Genomic DNA, 23,982 nt, shown 5'->3' with positions numbered 1-23,982 from the left:
ATACGCCTGACTAATCCTGCCTGTGATCACAACTTTGCCACGCCTAGTAATATGTAATCTCCATCCATCATTTTCAATGCGAAGTATACTTTATATATACACATATATATTCATAATGAATAACTCTGAGTTGTGAATTTCTTAAAGGTATATGTTATGCTTTAGAAAATTCTGCCACGAATCTTGTGTATATGTGACAAAATGTCCATAGGAAAAAAATATGAGAGGGAGGAGGTTAATTATCAATGTTTTCCAGTTCTATTACATCTGAACTATGAGAGGGCTGTTATTTTACTTATATATGAATTTCAATTTTAATGAGTCATGTTTTAGGGGAAAGGTATATGAAGGAAAACCAAGATGTCATACAGGTTATTATATCTTTCAAGTTCTATGTTTCTGATGACTGACAGTGCTATAGGTTTGTATCAAAGAAAGGGAAATAAGTATGTGTTCCTTTCCAAATGAAATGTTTGACAGCTTTAACAGTTTTCTGAAATCAGAACTTATGAAATCTTAAACAGGGGAGTATATCTCCTTATGTGCCTGAGAGGCCATATTCTGTACTACATTTGCATTTACATCTATTGCATGGTACAAATGTGTGTCATTGTGGCAGAAAGGGTTAGTCTGTACAAAGGTGGTGAGATATTAGCATCATTCTTTTGAATATCTGACTGTACTTATTTCGTTTCCTAAAATTCTCACTATTGCTAGCCCAGGCTGAAGCCATAGTTTACAAATGATATAACTTAGGGGGCTCTGATATGTTCAAATCTGGAAAGAACTTTAATACTTTAATGTGTCATGAAAGTGAAAAATAAATTTAAATCCACAGTGTATTCTTAATTATTTACAGTGAAGCAAAATATATGGTAACTGATTCATTAATATTATCAAGAATCTAACTTATAGTTTGAATACAGAATCCTCTTCATGAAAATGCAAAAATAAATTTGGACAAAGTTTACCCTTTGATGTTTTCAAGTGAAAGTAGTAGGAAGATCTTAAATTTGATTTGGTTTGATTTTCAATTGCACACCAATTAAGCACCTACCACCAGCATAATTAAACTTGGAAGTACAGATTCTACTTGACTGGAGAACTGTGTAAACATACAGACTTGTATAAGTGAACCAATGCAAATACTAGACTTTGTCATTTAGCAGTCTACTGAATTCCGTCCATTAAAACAATAAATAATAAAACTAATAAAACATGAAACTGAAGAATCTAAATAATAAAAGTAATTGAAAGAATATAAAATGTTGGAAGAAAAACTGATTGAAAAGTGTCACTTTCTATAGTGTAAAATAATGTAGCACGAGCAACCCTGTACCAAGAAGTTAAAAACATATAATTTTCTATATAATTTATAGATAACACACAAAAGTGAGTATGAAAGTTTAAAACCCAGGAAGCAATATAAGTCACAAGAAGAAATTCTAGATTTACAGTTTGCAATGAATCTAAATCCTGTACTTTTTCTTTACCTATTCATTTTTTTCCTAGGAGCACAAAGTAAGTGATAACTTGTGAAAATAATGAAAGCGAAAACATACAAAAATAATGTATTATTACTGACAGAACATTTCCCTGCAGTTTCTTTTTCTTTTCCATACTAAGGAGTATCATTTCTGGGCCTTGTACATTGCAGGCAAGTGCTCTACTACTAAGCTATTTCACTTGCCCTGAGAAATATTAACTTTACGCAACTTGGTCGAAATATGAAGATATCTCATCAAAACCTACATAGACACTAAAGTATATTCTCCATATAATTGCAAAAATTAGAGCATAAAAGAATACAATATGTTCATTATAGAAACCTATTTTGTGTTATCAAATGTTCAGGAATTACCACACATACCTATGTTCAATTCAGTTACAACTTTTCATTTTCTGTTCTCCTTAAGTTTGTTAGAAATGAGTGCCATTCTGTATCTTGAACTTTATAGGTTTGGGGCATCATCAGTTTAGAAGAAAATATCAAATGCTTGTCCCAAAAATCCAAAAAAATAAGTAGCCATTTTGAACAGTTTGCCAGTCTTTATTTCAAACACTTGAAAGAATATCCAAAGACACCCCATTCTCTCTCCCAACTTTATGACCATAGGACATATGCCCAAGGAAAGGGAGTAGAAATAAAAATCACAATTCATAACATTGTTAAAATAACTTGCAGTTGGGGAGTCATATTTCATAATATCCCTCTCAAGTTCAACCATCAGGGTCAGTATACTCCACAGTTCAATAGCTGAAAATATTTCAACAGTTTTGCTCAATTCACATTAGTTAACATTTGCTCCCTTCACTTTGAATTGCAGGGTTTTTTTCTTTCTAACTCTACTGTGACTGCCTCCTTTGTTTTACATGACACAATAACATTTCAGTAGTGATTGTAGATTACTGTTAAAAAGAAAGAAAAGTAATAATAAATGTGATATAGTATACCTGGCTGGTTTGGGGTTAAACCAATTCCCTTTATGGCTGTCAAAACACATGCACACACTTGAGTACAACATGCACACACTATTTCAATGCACAGATCTTTCTGTTCACATGTAGATGTGTGTATGAGAAATTACCTTAGTTTGTAAAACGTTAGCCAGGATATTTAAGCTCTAAAAGGAACATTGCATTTAGAAAACAAAATATACTCTTTACCTAGAACCAAACTCCTGTCGAACTCTCACAGGTTGTATACTACTTGTAGAACTTGTCAAATGTAAATACATCACTATTGTTTGTAACCTTAACATTTTTATTTATTAACATCCCCTTCCTGTTAAAAGAAAAAAAAAAGAAAAAAAAGCACACTGGGGCCAAGAAGATTAATTCCCCAAATGCTGTCAACTGCTGCGTTAGGAAACAGCAATCAACAGCTTACTGTAAAGCCTCCAGCTACAATAAAATGCTGTCAATACTTAGGTGAAAGTCGGGCTGGGCAAAAGCAGGTGTGCTGGATGATATTATGAGAGGAAAGGAGCTTGGATCTCTTGCTGCAGTATGCTAAGGCAGGTTCTAAAACTCTGTTCCCTTGATTAGCAGGATCAATATTACCTAGGAAATGGCTATCAAGGTACATTGTAGGCCTGACCCAATAGTACTGAACCAGACCCCACTCCGTGAGGACCAAACTTTTGTCCAAGTGATTCTGCCACATCCTACAATTTCAAAGCACAATTTGGAAGCACATATTTAAAAATCACAACCACAAATAATATCTTCATTTCTCTTTTTGGAAAAATATATCCAAGAGTTTTATCACTTAAAACCCTACTGGATTTGATTATGTTATCACCCGCTCAAACTTATGGTGGGAAAGTGTTCTTTCATGTAGATAAATACATACCAAGATATAATCTTTTTCTTAAGCTATGGAAATGCTCAATCTGGGAATGCTAAGAAACACTCATAAAAGTTTATGGAAAGTAGTGGAACATACTGTGATAGATTTGTTATACTGAATAAAAATGGAATCTAAAAAGATAGAATGACTGAGAAGATAGAGGGAATGATCTGAAATTGTTTGGTACATTCTTTGTAGGGAAATGTAAAGGAAAACAGCACAGATGAAATAATAAGACAAAATAGGAATCACTGTAGCAAAAACAACTCCATAATGTAGAAATCAAGCACATTTTAATTGTATAGACAATACAACTTAGTGGCATTTGTTTGGCAACCTTTTGCTAAAGATTCTTACATTTTACCCACTATCCATTAGCACCATAAAGAGGAGGTGATCTGCTGTGGTCCATGAGAATAAAAATATTTTCAGATAATAGATTATTTGATAAAGTCTTTTGAAAGCTAATGTAAAAATAAACTTTACTTTGCTAGTTGTGTACCTTGTATAAAAGCCACTAGTTGAACTGAAGGAGCTAACCAAGGGAAAGATGCCTTATCTAAACTAAAGCAGCTTCAGATAGTTGCCTATAGTTCCGTGCAACCAAATTTAATGAGTTGAATATTATTTGAATCTTTTGTTTACAGAAAACAGGCCTTTCCCCCCTAAAATCATATGTACTGACTTGGCTATTACACATACCTCTCAACTAATTTCTAATATTCTTTTTCCCCAACATCACTAATTTTTATCTTTCATCAGAGAAACTTCTAAAAGGTGCAAAGAAAGCTGTTTTAGCAACTTTTTATCATAATTTTGAATTACAGTTACATTTGGCCATCAAAATGATGGAAAGCTGCAAAGCACCACATGGTCAGAAAAAAAAGTCTAAATTGCATTTCAGTTCCAGTTAGAGAATTACTCAACATCCTATTGAAGGATTACATCATGCCAACAAATATCTTTCTGATAAACTAAGCTTCAAAGAAAAGGTCTTGTACATGCTTTACTGAAATGCACTTAAATTTATATCACTGCACTACATATATAAGCTCAGCTATTGATACACAGAAAAAGTTGGCATGTACCTCAAAGCTAATACCCAGTACACTTAGATGAAAAGAAAGATGTGGGAAGTACAACAACATATCTTTGGAAAACAGATTTCATATGAAAAGCTTTAGAACACATTAATTTCATAAAGACAGAATATAAATCATAAAGTGTTATAAACATTGTGAGCAACCTTCATAGCAAAAATGAACAGTAAAACTATGTTTTTTTCCCATTAAAATAGCAACTTCTTAATTATGGCCATTTAGTTTCACCCAACACTTTTCTTGAAATTAACTCTTTAACTCCTTTATAAAATAGTTAGTAACCTGGCCAATTTCCAAATTTTAAAGTATCATCCTCTTTTCAAATGGCAAAGTTAACATAAAGAAATGAGTTGTCCTTTCAACTTTCAACTTGTACATAATAACCTCACAATTATTCCAGGACTTCAAAGCTGATTTATTTGTTTTAAGTCATTTCATCATGTGTATTTAAGCTTTAAGCTTTTGTGCTTCTAAAATGATCAATAAATTTTAACATTTCAAATGGGGATTTTTACTATACTTATTATCTAAGCTATTTTCATAATTATTTTATTGCCATAGAGACAAAGCCATCTCATAAGAATGAATAGATAGTAAAGGGGAAATAGTTTCTACAGGAGACCCTACTCTACCAGGGAGGCGGGGAGGGTGGAGGATAAAAAATCTTGTGCTTTTCCGCACTCTCATCAATGACTATCAAGACTATTCTGCTCATGAATTTTGTCTTACTTAATTTTCTAAAGTCTACACACTCCTTACTTTTAACAATGGTGAATGGGCCATCACTAGGGTTGGACTCCATACCAAAACAGCAAGAACCCAGATTAAGAAATCCTAGAAAGTTGGTGTGTTGGGAGCTAATCATTACAGAGCAAACACATGAATTTAAATGCTAGTGGGTCCAAAACAAATATCATTAAATAAAAGGTATCTTTGGCTATCCTACCTGCTTGGGCCTTCCCTCCTTCACTCCCCCACCCCCCACCCCTCCCATTTTGCTGCCACTGCAGGATTGGCCAGGGCCAGGGCAAGCGACATGATACCTTAGTGCCATCTACAGGCTATTATCGACATTCAAATTTTGTGACAACAGACAGGCACTAGTGAAATAAATTAGACAGCACTGCATTTAAATCTTTATTAACAAGGAATTATTAGACCTAAGAAAAACTAATTCTGGATTTGGTTGAAATATGAGTTTCTCAGCCTCTTAATCCCTCTTCATATGGCATCTTTCACAGTTTAAAATGAGTTATGACAGATCACTTATGCATTACTAAGATGAGAGAATATTTACAATGGATTCCTTCTTTTCTCAATAAATCATTTATATTAGAAAAAAAGCATTCTCTTTTTTCTTTTTTTTTTGAAAGCATATTTTACCACTGCTGACACTGAAAATCTGTTAAAGTCCCAATTTACTATAATACAATAAAATAATTTGAAATCAAAGAGATGACTTCCTATATGGCTTAGTTGCAATCTATCAACCATCATGTGCTTCATCACTGATGTACATTTAATACTGGGGGGGGGGATTAACCCCTTTAATAAGCACAGCTTTGATGTAACTGGCATCAGACCTTCAAATGCCACTTAATACTTGAGATTTGAAGGTGGCTTATTAGATCAAAAGGTAATTTGGAAACCTCAGGAGCAGAATTTGGCACAGCAGTATATTTTGGTTTTTTGTTTTTGTTTTACCTTTTCCTCAAACATTATCTTGGGACATTTTGAAATAATTTCCTCTTTTCGTCTTTTGCCATTTGAAGGATACCAGGAGGTTAAATAATTCTCAGAACTCAGAAATTTCAAAGCTGTGCTAAAAATTCTTGAGTGAGCCCCAGTGGAATAGAAAAGGGGTCAAGTTTTTTTTTTTCTTTCCTTTTCTTTTCCCCTATTTTATAACTAAGCTAAAGTTAGACCAAAACAATAGACATACTGGCACGTTAATACTGGTTGACTGGGCACTTGTATGCAGTACTTATAGACCAGTAAAAGTGCTCGTTTACCTGTCTGGTGTGTAAAGGACCCTTTGTCTTGAAGCCTCCTTGGGAACTGCACTCTGAGGCACTGAAGTGGTCTGAACTAGTTGAGGAGCGTTTGGATAGGGTGTCACAGCCCCCGACAAAGGTGTTGTCCAAAGGGAGCTCCTGAATCACGTGGTGCTTTTTCACAGAAACTGGAGTGTCTGGTTTGAGATGAAAAGCAGGCTGTGGAGAGGCAGATTTGTAGTGCTTGGCCAGGTCAGGGCTGTTAGGCTTGAAGGTGGTTGGAGGTGCTGGACCCCAGTCAAATCTTCCTATACTTTGTTCCTCCAGTTCAGCTGGAAGGCTGATTGTCCCATTGATAGGTTCGTGAACGGCATCATCAGGTTTAGACTCTTCAATGGTCACAAAGTTCAGAAGAGAGCTCTTGGGAGACTTCCTTTTCTTCCGCTTCTTCTTCTTGTTTTGTTTGTTCTCCTGGTTGGGAGACATCCACTCGGCCCCTTGCTTGCTCCTCTGAGCGGCTTTGAACCGTGAGGCATGGCGACAGCGTACCAGAACAGTGACGAAGATCACCACGATGACCACCATGGCTCCGGCGACAATGGCGATCATGATGGTGAGATAATCCTCGTTTTGATAGGGTTGGCTACTGTCCCCTATGTTCCTGTCCAAGGGTGTCTCCATAGTCCTGCGGATCAAGTCGTAGATATAGGAGGCGTTTCCCGCGGTGTCGTTGACGTACAGGAACACGAGCACGAGTGTGTGCAGAGACTTAGGGTACCCCAGGTCACTGATATTGACCACCAAACGGTGCAAACCCACATCGGTGGGTGCCGGCTTCTCTTCCAGAGTGATGTTACCTGTGACTGGATCAATCCGAAATAACCCTTTGTTGTTGCCACTGACTATGGTATACTTGAGTTCTGCGTTCATTCCCGTGTCGATATCCACGGCAAAAACTTCCGCCACCACAGACCCAGGAATGGCCGAGAGGGGCACCAACTTAAAAGAAGTATTCGACGGTGGAGAAATGACCACCGGGCTGTTGTCATTGACATCCATGACATTGATAGTAACTTTTGCAGTCGAGGAACGAGGTGGTTGCCCTCCATCCGTGGCTTTGACATCAAAAGTGTAAGAACTCTGCTGCTCTCTATCAAAGGAGACATTTGACTTTATGACTCCTGAGTAGGGATCCAACACAAAATTCTCATTGTCATTTAGAATGGAAAGAGTCACCGCTTTATTTTCCCCCGCATCTGCATCTGTCACTGTGATCACCCCCACAGTACTATACTTTGGCAGATTCTCAGACACAAAAAATTGAAAATGGTTATGAGTAAACTTAGGGCTGTTGTCATTCTCATCCAGAACTGTCACTATCACGGCTGCTTGGCTTTGCAGGGGAGGGGTCCCATTGTCCCTGGCAGTGACTGTAAAAATGAATCGTTCTTGCTCCTCTCTGTCAAAGACTCTGGAGGCTGTCAAAACTCCTGTCTTTCGGTCCAGATCAAAGAAGGAGGCATTCGGTCCAAGCTGATAAACAATGTCTGCATTTTTCCCGCTATCGTCATCTGTGGCACTAATAGTTGTTAAGTATAACCCACGTCGGTTGTTTTCAGAAACTGACAGCTCAATTACAGGCTGGTTGAAAATTGGTGGGTTGTCATTTTCATCTTCAAGCTTAACCCTTACAAGGGCAGTCTGATTCAAGCTGGGCTTCCCAGAATCAGAGGCAACTATTTTAAAGCTGAATTCTTTGGTGCCCTCATAGTCCAACAAGGAAGAGGTCTCTAACAAATACTGGTTGTCATAGACTGCCTTCAAATGAAATGGGACCTCTCTCTCAATAAAACAGATCACTTTGCCATTCACATCTGTGTCCTTATCTGAAACTGTAATGAGGGCAATCTTTGTATTGACAGGATCTTTCTCAGATAAATACACCGTGCCATTGATGGGACTTATAATGTACCTGAGGTCGATGTTGGGAGGGTTATCGTTTACATCAGTGACATTGATGGTCACTGTGGCTCGGGCAGGTGTGGAGCTGCCATCACTGGCCAGCACGGTCACTTTGTGAATGGCTGTCTCTTCTCTGTCTAAGGACCTTTGAACTGTAATCAGCCCAGTAGTGTTATTTAAAGCAAAGAGTCTTTTGGTTGCAGGGGCGACCTGGGCACCAAACACATATCTGATTTCAGCATTGCTCCCAATGTCTGCATCAGTAGCATGGAGCTGAATGACAGAGGTCCCCACAGGAGCATTCTCAGGAATATGCACCTCCACTTGACCCTCTTTAAACACTGGCCTGTTGTCATTGACATCACTTACTGTGACCTGCAGTATGGCTGTGCTGGATTTCTGTGGAGTGCCTCCATCCTCCACTTTGATTTTCATCACATAGGTATCTTTCTGTTCTCTATCCAAGTTTTGCTGAACAATCAATTGCGGCCACTTCTCTCCCTCTGGAGTTTCCACAATATCTAGTCCAAAAACACTCTGCCCATTTAGCAATTCATAATGCTGTACACCATTGAAGCCTGTGTCAGGATCTGTTGCTGATGGAATCGGAAAGCGACTGTTGATCAAAGTGTTTTCGGGGATGGAAATATTGATGACAGGAGATGGAAACATGGGGGCATTATCATTGGTATCCTTGACAATTATCTTTATTTTGATCAGCCGGAAAAAGTCATTGGGGAGGATCACCACCTCAAGTTCAAAGAAACACTCATTCTCCTCAGCATAAGTAGCTCCTGCACAGAGTTTTTCTCGGTCTATTCTATTAGAGGTGGTGAAAATCTCTCCAGTGCTGCTGGATACTTTCACCAAAGGGGCATCTCCAGCTTTAGAAACCAGTCTGTAGACAAGGCTGGCACTGGTCCCTGTGGCTGCATTGATGTGAGAAATGTTCAAGTCCTTTGGTATGTTTCCTATGGGTACATTTTCAGGCAATTCTTCTCTAATCGTGTAAATAAGTTCTTGAGCTATGGCAGAATCCAGCCTTAAACAGGCAATCAGAGCAGCCAACAGGTAAAAATCCCTCAGGTCCATGATAATGTATTTCTTTTCCTTCTCTGGAATTTAGGATCTAAAGGTTCCCACTGAGGAAGGATGCACAAATGGCAAGTGGAAGTATGCATGGACTGGAGGATGCATTACATCTCATCATTTATTTGGAGACAGCCACTGTCAACACAATTGTACAGACAATATTATTCTTTAGCAAATAAAATCACAGTCACACACACACAAATCACATCACTTTTTTTTTTCTCTATTGCCTACTAGTAAACATGGCAGTTTGCTCTACCACTATTTGCAAGTTAACTCTGGGTTTAAAAACAGGGAATACCCTCTGCTTGTTGGATTTGGCCAGAAAAAAAAATGAAATAACCTACTCTTGCATTAGAAAACAGCAGCAGCTGTGTTCACCTGTATATTCCCCAGACTGTTTTATTTTAGGATATTGTTTAATTGAAAACATGCATTCTTGCTCTCCTCTTCCCCTCCCCCCCACCTCCTGGCCTCCAACCGCCTCTCCGCAGTTGTTGTAGGTGTAAGCGAAAATCCTTAAGTATCTGGCTATGGTTCCTGCTAATTGCTTTGTCACATGTCAGATGTGTGTGTGTGTGTGTGTGTGTGTGTGTGTTTTCCTCTGCCACACTGAGTCATCTCTTTTTTCTACAATGATTCTCTCTCTCCCTCCCCCCCTCTCTCCTAGTTCTTACACAGTTTCACTGGGAAAGGGGCATTGGACATAGAGCAGCAGCAGCAATACAAGAGCAGAACCAATAGTCACCGGCCAACTACACATTCTACTGCTTTAAAGCACAATACCCGGACTTCAAATTTCTTACTCAAAGCCTGTTCATATTTATCCAAATTGCCAAATTATCCTCACTAGGGTTAAAAAAAAAGCACATGAAAACTTTTGAAATAATAATAATTATTAATAATATAATGCAATCCCTTGTCCTAGAGAGGAGAGTGCTGAGATGTATGTGAAACGCAGCTAACATTCCCATGTCACAACATTTTCTAATGAGCATTAAAAAAAGAAGAAACGCACTTCCTCGACCCTGCTCTCTGCTTAAAATATCATTTACATTGGCCACACGTAAATACTGCAACCCTATAACGCACGTAAAAACGGCTTCTGCTCCGACGTCCTCCTTAACTGCAGTTTAAATGGGTGCAAAGCTCCAGACAGCTACCTACTTGTGTAGGACTGGTCAGTTCCCAGGCTCGAATCTTATCTGCATTAGGCTGCCCAGTAGCTGATGCCCACGATTAGTTCCAGCAGAGTGATGCAGGTAGGGATGCAGATACAGCCCCGGAAGGTGAGCTCTGCCCCAAACTGTCTACCCAATTACGAACACCCCTCGTCTACACTGACGACATAGCTACACACAGAATTTACAATTGTGCATGCAAAACTTTACACTTACGTGAGTTGCCTCAACCTTTCTCCCTTCCCGGTTTGCTGCAGTTAAGACGGATTTGTTCCCACACATAGAAAGCCATGCATCTGGTAGCACCAATTTGGGGGAGAATTCATGAAGCAGCCAAACGTCTCCTCCTTGTAAAATGTGTAGCTTTTGGCTGGCAAATTAGCAACTCCCGGAGAAGAAATTCACAGATTTGTCGTTAGTCATGCTCTCCAACGTTTCCTCTTTATTACCCACTGGGTCTGGGTGCTTCTGGTATTTCAACGCACCCCGCCTCCAGGCGCACTTCTTCAGCTCAAGAGTATTTGCCACAGCATCAGGCACACCATTCCCTTCGGATGTCAATACTGCCCAAGTCTCTAACTTCTTTGTAGGAAACGTCAGAGTTGCGGTGATAGTGATACACTGGCAGCTTTCCCGGGTGACAGTACCCCGACCAATGCCTAAGCGGTTATCTGTGGGGTGCTTCAGAGACTCTAAGACGCTCCTTCCCGTCTCGCATGCTCTTCCTCTCTCCCTCTCTCTCTTCTTCTCTGCCCCCTCTCTTCTGTCTCTCTCCTCTCTCTCCCCTCTCCTCTCCGCTCACTGAACTGAATTTCTTGATATAACTCTCAATAAGCCCAAAGGGAGGGCGTGACGACTCAAGCCACGCCCACTACGATTCTGATTGGTCTGCATCTTGCGGTGCGGGCGGGCGCACCCGGCGGGAGGGGGGGCGCAATACAAGGCTCTGACTGTCTCTCAGCCGCCTGTCCTCAGACCCTCCTCCCTGCCCCCATCGGCAACCACGAAAACGCGGAGATCGGATCATGGCCCCGGGAGTCGTGTTCCGGGACACGCAATGAGCATGCCCGACAGAGTCTGGAGGGGAGGGCGGCGGCGGCGCTGGCGGGAGCGAGCAGGGCCGCGAGCCGCGGAGCTCTGCGGTCAGGCTAACGGGGACGATCGTACCGGGCGCGCGTTCCGGGAGCAGAGATAACCGCCGCCGGCCGATTGGGGTCAGCCACCCCGACGCCAGCCCCTCCCCGGCAGCTCGTTTCTGGGTGCACATTAGATATTTCTGATTGCTAAGTGTAGGGGCCAAAATGCACCGAAGGGAGAGACGCGTAGTCACACACACTCACACACGCCCGATTCGTGGGGACCCCAGCCGGCAGACCCCGAAGCGCAGTAAACCCTCAGCAGGCCACGTGCATTCCGACGCATTTTCCTGCCGGAACATCAGAAAGAAGGGCGCCCGGGGCGGATAGCTAAAGGTGGGGCGGCAGATTTTATTTTATTTTATTTTTTATTTTATTTTCCAAGAAGGTGGGAGAGAACATTGGTCTGGGAACTTCCTACTTGCAAGGGCCCTGGACATTGCCTGGGGATGGGAAAAAAAGTTGCAGCTGCTAGGATTGGCGGTTTCAGCGGTGGCCAGGGGGCGATGCACCGGATCTCGGGGTCCCCAGCCCTTTCTGCACCAGCCTGCTTGCCTGCCTGCCTGCCTGCCTGCCTGCCTGCTGCGCCCGGGACTCGAGTTGCCCTGCTCGCCTCGATGCGCAGCCGCTGCCCCACGCGCTTCCACAGCCCTCCGTGGCAAACTTCGCTTCTGCGAGGCTGGAAGGAGTCCCGAGCAGCTGTTTCCCAAGCTGCGAACGCTTCCTTTCCCCTAGGCACTGGGTTGCAATTCCTCCTTTCCGTGCAATTCATTTCTGTGATTCAGCTATGTAGTAAATGCTCAGACGTTTCCTACTCTCGTGCAAGATCCGGTTGGAATGACTCCCAGAAGGACTAAGCTTTACCCCAGTATGACTGATGGTCCCCAAAGCACTTTCGGTGCTTGATTGATCCTTGAAATCGGTAAACCGCAGAGGGTTTGAAGACTTACAAACCCACCAGGTCAGAGGAAAGTTTGAGATATTGACACACAGCTCACTTGGAACACACGCACTCACACACACACCCGTACACACGTTTTTTAAATGAATGAATTATAAAGGTTGTCTGAGAAGGTCTTATTGCATGATTAACTTTTTTTCTCTCTTATTTTTTAGCTTATTGGAATAAAAGAAGACATTTGTTTCTCAGGGTGCCCCATCTTTTCATACCATGCAGAGCTGTGCACGGTAGTGGCTTGTATTCCAACACCTCTTGGTCACAAATACGGTGCTTTTCTGCTTAAATATAAATATTTATCTTTAGATGGTTAAATTCGAAGTGCAAAAAAAGAAGAAATCACCAGTCATGCCTGTTAAACTAGACATTGCATCGATGATTATTTAACTGACTTGTTTGACATTCTGATTTTTTCACATGAATTTTCAAACCCTACCTTTTATGCTAACTTCTCTTTGCTCGAAAACTTCACAGGAAAACTACATTATCCAAAGGTGTACTGTAAAGTCTATTAGTCATATATATATACATATATATATATATATATTCCCTTACAGGTAATAGGTTTGTAGCATTTTATGTAGTTCCATAGCTACCATAGTAATATGAGATATGATTAGAACATGCACAGTGTTAAAAATAAAATATGAATCTGTAAACAGGAAAGTATTAAATCTACAATAAGTAGAGTTAACAAAAGTATTCTTTCATCCAGGTGAATGAACACTTTGCCAGGCAAAAAAACAAACAAACAAACAAAAACAACCTACACACACTGTTCAAATTGTCACCTATGTGATGCTCTCAACTATTTAAAAACAGACGAGCCATCATTCTGATACATTTACAGTAAACACAGCAGTAGAACCACTTTCCAGGTCATTTCATGAACACCACTCTTACAGTTTAATCATACCATAGCCATTTCAAAGTCATGTAGTCACATATATAGCTTAGCCATAATTATTTGTCATCATTATTAAGCAAAATTGCTTGTTTGCTGGAGGATAGCTCTATTTGCTGGCATAGCCCATTATCACTTCCATGCTCATGAATGAAATATTAATATGAGCAATGGAGAAGGTAAGGAGAGAGAAAAGAATCACATGATTAAATGTATGATCATTACACTTCAATTAAAGGAACCAAAGGTCAAAGCCACAGATTGATGTACGTCTACGTATCTTTATCCCCAAAGGAGACTGAATGTAATGTAAAAATGAAGCTACTATCTCATATTATTCTATCTAGCATTTATTTAGAGTAGCTAAATTATTGGTATTCCTTAACCATTATCAATTTTACACTCCTAATGCCAGAAGAGTAGATATATTTGACTTATTACATTCCAGCTGCTGTCTATAGGGAGAAATATTATTAGAGATTGTTAATATTCTCAGAGGAAAATCAAATTAAAAGGGTCAGAATCATATCTCTTTCCTACTTTGATATAAGATTTCTATCCAAAACATTAGAACAATCTTCAACCTAAGTAGCTATTCACAGTTTATCATTGCTATACTATATATTTACAAGTTACAGCTGTATAATTATGAAATAGAGAAATATTTTTACTTTTAGTGTTTGCGAGAAAATACCTCTCCAATATAATTTTGCATTTTATCATGTTTTGTTAGTGCACTTGAAATGAATTCAATTCCCAATTATTTCACTTCTGTGTAGATATTGTGACAGACATATTAGACTAATTTAGTGGGATCTCTTTAATTAACCCTTGCTCATTTTTGATCAGTTTTGCATATTTTCTTTGTTAAGGATCACAGGGCTCTCATCTATATTGTTTGGTAATTAGTATATTAGTAATCCTACTATCTGAGCAATATTCTCCATATCCTGTGCTGGTTACACAGGTCAGAGGATACTTGTGAAGCTAAGAAACCTTCAACCAGATAACTAAAGGTGAAAATGATATTACAGATTTGTACAGGAACAGCTGTTGCATTAGTGACATTATTGTATATTCCAAATTTATCATTTTACTATTTATATAGTAAACAATATGTTTCATGTAAGGGCATTTAATTACCTGAATTATCAAGCAGTTCATTTAAATAGTTTCTCATCTATGATTTTCTAGTTTCCAAGTTCACCTAGAGATTACAAAGCCTTTCCCTATTTGTTACATTTCATTTTATAAAAGCTGAAAGGGATCAAGGATTTGGAGGCCAATATTGTTAACTCTTATATTCCAAAGTTAATAAAATAAAAACACTTTGGTGTCCTTTACATCTGAAGTTCTTTTTTTTAAATTTATTTATTTCTTCATTGTCAAAATAATGTACAGAGGGGTTACAGTTTTATACATAAGGCAGTGCGTACATTTGCATCTGAAGTTTTTTCATTCCAGATATTTTATTGTGTCTAGTAGATATTAATCAATGTATCACTAAATCTCTTAGGTCACAGCCAGTATTGCAGGTATTATTGTCACATGCAAAGAGTGGACTATTGCACCCTAATTGGGAGGAGGGTAGATTGTGCTAAAAATGCTAAGGGTTATGTGTATTATCACTCTTCAGAAAATGACAATGTGGAATTTTAACACCAGAAGAAGAAATTAACACCTTTTAAGGCTGTGCAAACAGGCAAAGTATAGTAAGATCCTTGAGTAATTCTTTTACCTCACTACTTATTATTAGCTCTTTCCCTTTGAATCCTTTCCTTTCTATTTCATTTTACTTCTTTTTTTTAAAGAAAAATCTAGTCCAAGATAATCAAATCACAGAGGAAAGCAGGTGACAACCTTCATTCTCCCTGAATGACTGAGCTAAATTTATACCAATTTGCTATGTTTTTTTTTATATAACTGACAATGATTATAGATGTCAAGTTTGTAGCTCTAACACCTATCACAATATAAACTGACATTTTCCAGTGCCAGTATTGTATCATAATTACTACATAAATGAAATATTGAATTCTTGAGTTTTATTATTGCTTATGTAAGGTTTTAGATTATATAGAGACAGAGCTTTCAGAACAAACATGATCACCATCCCTGGCAGGCCTCAAGGCAAGCATGTAAGAAAATATGGGGAACTTTTTTTTTTTTTTTTACGATGGTAACATACATATCTGGATATTTATATAATGTTTAAGCTGAACTAATTTGATTAAAGTTGCATCATTTCAAGTGAAATGTATGAGAATCATTTTTTCTTTGGGCCAATATGATATTCATTTACCTAGGTAAATACAGTTAGAATAAAATACCAGGTATTATCTATCCTAATCACATTTACATAATTGGAAAACGTCTGAGGAAGACAGTGGGAAACAGGCACATGGTTTGGGAGAATCTTTCCTTACATATAAGAACTGAGACAGAAAAAATGTTGAGACAGATTTTTAAGCACAACAGCATTTTCCCAAATATAATTTAAAATTGATATTTTAAGGCTTCAATATTTAAATATAGCACAGTTTTTAAAAACGCATTTCATCCTCAATCATAAGCATATGTTGTTGAAAACAGCTCATCCTGTTACCTGATGTAACAGCCTGGTGGGGAGCTTTCCCCCTCGCCTCCTCCTTCCCCACCATTGTTTCATTATTTTCAGTTTTCCTTTTAAAAATAAACTCACATGATTTTTCTTCTGGAAGCCCAATTTGTTATATAATGTGCACATAAATAGAGTGACTAATATAGGGCAGGATGGGTAAGCCTCGTTTTTTCTCATAGTCTCCTCTCAGAAACCAAATTTCAAGCACAATTCCCCTATAATTGAATAAGGGCCAGTCAGGGAGGCCACATGCATTGTTGACTCTGGGGCCTTTGCTTATCTTTGTATCACTGATAACTCCAAAGTCATACATAGCAAAGCCACAGCCCAGCCCTTAACAGATCCTGCTGTGTTTTGTCTGGAACTTAAATCAATAACAATGTGCCTCCAAACATTGTGTGTCTGTATACATTTATAGACCTGTATTTGCAAAGATGTTTGCAATGAAAATCTCATCCTGTGGTATGCATTAAGAAAGGCATTTCAAATGTCCTAAAATGCACATCATGTATCATTTCTGCATGAATGGACATCCCTGCATACAGATTGGTGAAACATATTCTGAAAAACATGAGGGCCTCAAAGAAATGTCTTGGCAGTGAGGAACTTGACAGGTCAGCTTTAAAACACTCAGTGGTAGAGTGTTAGCCTCCGAGAGCCACAAAAATAAATAAGTAAATAAAAATAAAGCAAGCAAAGATATGATATGTGAGATACTCTAGTAAAAACTAACGAGATACTCAAGTAAAAGCTAGTATGAGAACTGGGCATGTAGTAGCTTGATAGAGCCCAAAATTGCCTAGGCCCTAGGTTTCAACCACAGAGCCACCATCATCATCACCAACCAAGAGTATGGTTTCATAAGGAGTTTAATTAAGAGATCTTCCTTGGGAAACATCACTGCACAAAAGAGGAGAAACAGGCACTTCTTATAATTATTTTGAAAAGATTATAAATATTTCTAATTCTCAAAAATATGCATGTATTGTGGTGATTATAAGAATAAATATGTACAATGTTTTATAACCAGAGCATAATTGTAAACATATTTGTTTACTTTCTTCAAGTTACAACTACACCAGTAGGGATGTTTTTAAGTGGTTGTGCTAGGAGAAAGTGATGGGCTATTTTAAAGTAATGTTTGTACATCAAAATGAAAAGAGACTGATTGTACAGAAATATGTTAGGCAAAAAATACAGAGAAATAGATTTGAGAATTGCATGGCACATGTGTAAAACACACAATAAGGTATATATTGCTTTATAAATTTATTATTTTTTTAAAAGCCTATTTAAAAATCATAGTACATAAAAGTAACTCATAAAATTATCGTGAAAATAATTTATACAATCAGTATAAATTTGTCTATATCAAATATAATTTAGCTGACTCCTATTCATTTTAGTTTTTATTTATTAGAGTATAGACTTCCTTTGTTGAAAATTCCATTGATTTTATACTATCCACCACAATATTTCTAGGTTTAAGTTTTAGATTCAATTTTTTCCCTCTTCCATTGAATTCATTAATTTGACTAGTCACAAGTTTTTTAATATGTATAAACGTAGTAACAACCTAGTACCTTTCAAATCTTACTATCAGTCCAGAATTATTCCTGAGTTAGTAATTTAAGGTTAATTTTTTCATAACTCAAATGACAATTTGGTAGCAACTAATTTCTTTTCATTTCTCCTAAAGATCATCCAGAGAACTGGTTAAATTTAAACACAGTTCTAATACCTTACCTCTCCTTGCAGCTGAAATCTTCCATTTCTAAGTTTCCCGAGGACAATGATGGATCTGAACTACAGAGCACTTGTAAAGATGATAAAAGGGATCTTATATACAAAGTATCATTCTTAAAAGTTGAAATAAAAGGCAAAATTAGCACTTTGGAGAATAATTACACTTAGAAATGAACCGATTATTCTTTTTCTTTACCTCCTTGAGACTGAGTAGATCTGTACTCAGGTTGATCTGCAACTCCCAATCCTGATGATTTTAAGAGCTCTCAGATGGGACTAAGAATATGGTTTACCAGTAGAGTGCTTGCTTTGCATGCATGAAGCCCTGGGTTCGATTCCGCAACATCACATAAACAGAAAAAACCAGAAGTGGCCCTGTGGCTCAAATGGTAGAGTGCTAGCGTTGAGCAAAAGCAAACAACAAACAGAGCCCAGGCCCTGAGTTCAACCCCCAGGATGGGGGCGGGGGGGGGGGGGGGGGCGGGCAGAAAGAGAGAGTGGGGAGGGAGATGGAGAGGGAGAGAGAGAGATCAGATGATCTAGGAATTCATAATTCATACTCCATTTACATACTGCTTTATTTGAGGTTGTTTTCTTTCTCAGGGAAAATAGAGGTTTAGTATTCTACTGTATGTTTACTTCAGCTGGGAGACTTCATTGAGGAGAAGGCAGGGTTGCTGAAAGTAGAATTGGTATCTTTGGATATTTTTTCTACACAAAAGGAAAGTATCTGAGTAATGCTTAGGGAAGGTGTTAAAGGCAGAGAAGCTCTCATTTGAAGGGCTTTTCCTTCCTCCTCTTCCACCCACATGCTTGTAAACAGTAGTTGCAATCAGATGATGTGGTTTCATCCTATCCTGCTGAAGGAAGATGAATTTATTCTGTGATTTCCAATTATGGTTGCCTTTATGAAGACACCGAACTAATACTGGACCAATGAGTATCCTATTCACAAATAAAGTTTGGACATATAAAAACATTCTAGAATGAACTAGTTATATATTGAACAGGAAATGTTGTATAGCCATGGACCTAAAAGCAATTTTATTATACACATCAGAATACCAAAGGGAAATTGAGAGAGCATCAACAACAATAACAACAAAAACAAACAGATGAAGAAAATTGACGGGGTTGGGAATGTGGCCTCGTGGTAGATTGCTTTCCTCATATAAATGAAGCCCTTGGTTTGATTTCTCAGCACCACATATATAGAAAAAGTCAGAAGTGGCACTATGGCTCAAGTGGTAGAGTATTAGCCTTGAGCAAAAGAAGACAGGGACAGTGCTTAGGTCCTGAGTTCAAGCCCCAAAAATAAAAAAATAAAATAAAATAAATAAAAGAATAAAAAAAGAAAATTACTAAAGTGAAAATTAGAAGCATATATTCTATATTCATGGTATATATGATGTGGTAGTAATTCAAATTGTGGTCCAGCAATATGCTCACCAATGTTTTTTTGAAAATCTATGATAGTATATTTTATAATGAGTGTTCCTTTGTGTGTGTGTGTGTATGTGTACTAGAGCTAGAGTTGAACTCAGGGCATCTCTCTAGCTTATTCCTCTTTGGCAGTACTCTAACTGGAGCGAGTCTTCCATTGAAGGAATTTTGTTGGTTCATTAAAGGTAAGAATCTCTGGAGTCTAGATTGCTTCTAAACTTCAATCCTCAGATCTCAGCCTTGAAAGTAACTAGGATTATAAGCATGAACTTCAGTGCCCAACAATAAATATTACTTCCCTAAGTCTTAATAAATAGGAAAGAAAATCATACTTACTGGCAATTTTATGTGATCCTATTCCTGCCTGACTTATTGACAGAAGAGCTAAAATATGAGCTGTAGTAACTTCTTGGTCTTTTGTTATTGCAAGAGAATAGGTGAAAGTGAATCAGATGCTTATATTAGTGGTCTTCAACAGAGACTGATTTTGTCTCTTAGGGACATAAAGCAGTTAGCTGGAGACATTCTGATTGCAAGGGACTGAAAGATGGCAAGGGTTTAGAGGGAGGGTGTGGATTATATTTGTAGTGTCTAGAAATGGTATTAAATATTCAATCAATAATGGAACAACATCCTGTTTTCCCAGTATATACACAGATACTTATAAAAAAAAAAGTACTATCTGGCATGAACGAAATAACACTGTTATTTCTTGCAGTAAATAAATAGCACTTGTGTTTTCATATTTCATCCTGTCTAAGATTCTAAAACTCTGAAACTTGTAATACTTCAGGAGTTTCTATAGGGTTTGTAGAATATATTGCAAATGTGCTTGTGAGCAGCTACCTGTTTAAATCTGAAGAAATAAGTCTCTTTTCCAATTACTAAGTGACAAATGTTCTACAATTTGGGGAAGGAAAGTAGACCAGCAAATCAACCACTAAGCCTTGAAATTTTCATTTCTTTCTAGGCCTGTTCTCAAAATGAAAGACTTTTACATGTACACAGAGCATTTTATTAGTTTTGGACTGATATATAATGCAATGAATACAAATTAAACTTCCATGCTCCTTATAAAATTATTTGTATAATTTAATATTTAAACATAGTATATCCTATCTACCATTTTTCTGACAAAACACAAAGGTCCCAAATTTGACTAATGCAGCATGCTTATTGTAGTAGGAAAATTAAAACAACTCTTACATTCAATAGAGCATAAAAACTTGCCTTAATTTTAACACTATAAATTCTAATGAACCAATTATAATTACATCTATATCAGTGATGCTGTACAAGCTTTAAAAAGAAAATGTAAGTCAAGTGGTTAGTGAAGACCTCTTTCATCCTGGTTGCAATAATATCAGTTACTTTAATTTCTAGAAAAGATACAGATCACACGTACTTATTCAAAAGATTTGGGGTCAATTTAATTGTTCCTGGAAATGTGCAAACTAAATTGCAATAATAGTCTAATAAATGAGCAAAATTTTGCCTGATTAAGTTAAATATTCATTCAAAGCAAAAATAAAAGTACTGAAGAAACACGGAGGACAAGAAAAAAATCAACTTTAACTACATATTGTTTAACTCAATGGAGTGACAGTTTGAAAGAGTTAAAAAGTATCTCTTAATTTCTAACAGTGGTAAACGCTGCCATCTAGAGGACATTTTCTGCTATGCAAACAAAAATAAAAATGCCCAAAAGAGGGAAATGTATATATCTGCTGTATTTATTTTATAAATACTATAAAAATTACACCTTCATGGTTCTGAAACTATATCTAACAAATTTATTTCAGTGGAAATAATAATTAATTAAACATATTTTACAATAAGTTTAGGTATCTGTACTACTACAATGCCAGCTATATAGTTGCATGAAATATTTCTGATTAACCATAAGGGTTGCCTCCTCCTGCTCCTCCTCCTACTCCTCCTCCTCCTCCTCCTCTTCCTCCCTTATTGTCAAAGTGAAGTACAGAGGGGTTACAGTTTCATATGAAAGGAAAGTACATTTCTTATCCAACTTGTTACCTACTCCCTCATTTTTACCGTCACCCCACACTTCCCTCCCTCCCACTTGAGTTATACAGTTAGTTTACACCAGATGCTTTTGTAAGTATCGCTATTGCAATGGTTTGTCATTTTATTCTTTGTCTCTCGATTTTGGTATTCCTTTTCCCTTCCCTAGTTCCAATACAAATATATACAGTATCCGGGGGATTAAGGTCAGTTACAGTAATAGCAGGGGCAAAACAACAGGAAAGGAACACGAGAGAGAAAAAAGGTACGGTTTCACATGGCATGTTGGAAATAACTACAACAATGATAGACCACTTATTTCCATAACTTGGAGTTCATTTCACTTAGCATATTCTTATATGTTCATATGGGCATAGCTATTGTGATCTTCTGCTATGACTATCCTAGAGATGTACTAATTATTCCCTATGAGGGAAACCATAGAGTCCATATTTCTTTGGGTCTGGCTCACTTCACTTAGTATGATTTTTTCCAAGTCCTTTCATTTCCTTATGAATGAGGTTTTAAAGTTATTATAATTGTTGAATTGCAATTTATCTTTTTTATGGTGTTGAGAAATAAACCCAGAGCCTTTATTGTGCTAGGACACTTATACCTCTAAGCTATTTTCCCCATCCTAATTTAGACATTTTATGTACATTATTAATCCAGAAGTATACAGCATTGCAAAGGTAAAAGAATAGCCCTGAAAAATTAACAATATGTATGTAATGTACCCACATTTTAACAAATATTTCCTTCATAAACACAAAAAGAATTACATGCCCTCTTCTTATTTTCTTCCTGTGTGTCCTCTGTTGTGTTAGTTTTTAATGTGCATGCTTTTTAGGTTTGTTTCATTAGCTTACACAATGTGCTAATTTTGAAGGTCTGCTTCACGGAGAGTTACTCATTAATCAGTGGTGTCTGAGACTCTGCAGGACATATATGATCTGAAAAGTTGAAAGAGAGAAATACCTGGTTATGTGATCTATTTAAACAGAAATAATGGCACTCACAAAAGTGCCATTGCTGAAAAATCTTATCTTTTGTAAATTAGTTTTAAAAATTTTAGAGATGCTAACTATCCACTATCAATGTAAGTGATCATTAGTTAGTACATAATAGTTAAACAGATATACTTTATTGAGGAATTTGTTTATATACATCAATGAATTTCAAGGAGACAGACACAGGGCATTACAATGTAATTTTGCAAAGTTCCATAACGCTGTGAAGATTCCAATTGAATATTGAAAGCCATATCCTGTTAGGATGAAATCTCAAATTTTGATCTTTTAGTTAAAATAAATATTCATAACCATTTGATATGATTTTATTCAATTATAATTTTAAATTATATGAGTAAAAATTACAGAGTTTATGGTGTAATCATAACCATATTGAATCTGCTGTTTCAGTTACAAATCAACCGTAAAGAGAAAGGAAGGTATTTTATTAATTTCCATGAATGAAAAGATTTCCTAGTAGATAGTTTTATCTTTTTTATTATTTGATATTATGTCTTTACATATTATATGTAAATTACCAATATGCATATATTACATACCTGAAAATATCAAGTATTTGTGGAAGAACATAGTGTATTTCCTTCAATGGAATGAAAAACAGAATATTTGGTCTTTCATTTCTCTAATTTGCATCTGTGATTGTTTTTCTAGGAAAATTCTTACTTATAAAGCAATAGTAAAATCTGTAATAGAAGTTCCATTAGAGTTGTGTTCACTTTAAAAAGAAAAAAAATTTGCTCAAAAAAAATCTTGCTCAATGTATTTGCTCAAACATTTGAAACAACACAACCCATGTTATTTTAAAATATTCTAGAATAAATAGCATTCTGTACAGCTACATTATCAAACTTAAAGTACTCAATGATCCATACCACCCTCTAATGTCTAAATCATATGAACTATTCTTAACTAATTCACAGAAAGCCACTTAAAAAACCAGTATATTCTGTTCACCTTTCATTTGCTACTCTGTCTCCTTGCTCTTAGTGTTTAGAGGAGTTTACACTATTTTTATCTATGACATTGGCTTTCTGATGAGTCAGGAGAGGTATTAAATGCTCTATTCCTAGTATGGATTTGCTAAATTGTTTCCTCCTGAGGTCATTAACTTATTATTTTTTTTTTTACCAATTATTGTTTTGTGACATGGAAGGCTGAACTATAGAAATGTTTCCCATTAAAGACATAATTTGTTCTGGATACATAATTTAGATTGTCTTCATAGCAATTTTTATGAATTTCGGTGAATTTTAATATTTCTTCCAACCCAACGTATTAAAGCCACATCACTTGCCATCTATAGCCAACATGAATTAATATATTTAACCATAGGTACTATGTTTATAAAACATCACATGTATTTTATCTGAGAATATTAGTCAGTGCTAATTCTAGTTTCTGTAACTACTTTATTGTATAGATCGGGCTAAGCTAAATA

General features: G+C 37.1%; 1 protein-coding gene across 2 annotated transcripts in view; it reads right to left on the bottom strand.

The window, feature by feature from the left end:
- Positions 1 to 11,465, bottom strand: part of Pcdh9 (protocadherin 9) — an 821,831-nt gene extending 810,366 nt beyond the window's left edge. For both annotated transcript variants that reach the window (XM_048341264.1, XM_048341265.1), the window contains exons 1-2: positions 10,898 to 11,465; positions 6,465 to 9,635 (exon numbers count right to left, since the gene is read on the bottom strand). In XM_048341264.1, coding sequence (XP_048197221.1) covers positions 6,465 to 9,500 — 3,036 coding nt within the window. In that variant the 5' untranslated portion in view covers positions 9,501 to 9,635; positions 10,898 to 11,465. The remainder of the gene's footprint in view (positions 1 to 6,464; positions 9,636 to 10,897) is intronic.
- Positions 11,466 to 23,982: the final 12,517 nt, after the last annotated feature.

This window comes from Perognathus longimembris, chromosome 3 (genome assembly GCF_023159225.1).
Source record: "Perognathus longimembris pacificus isolate PPM17 chromosome 3, ASM2315922v1, whole genome shotgun sequence".
Taxonomy (NCBI): domain Eukaryota; kingdom Metazoa; phylum Chordata; class Mammalia; order Rodentia; family Heteromyidae; genus Perognathus; species Perognathus longimembris.
This window is presented reverse-complemented; position numbering and strand designations above follow the sequence as displayed.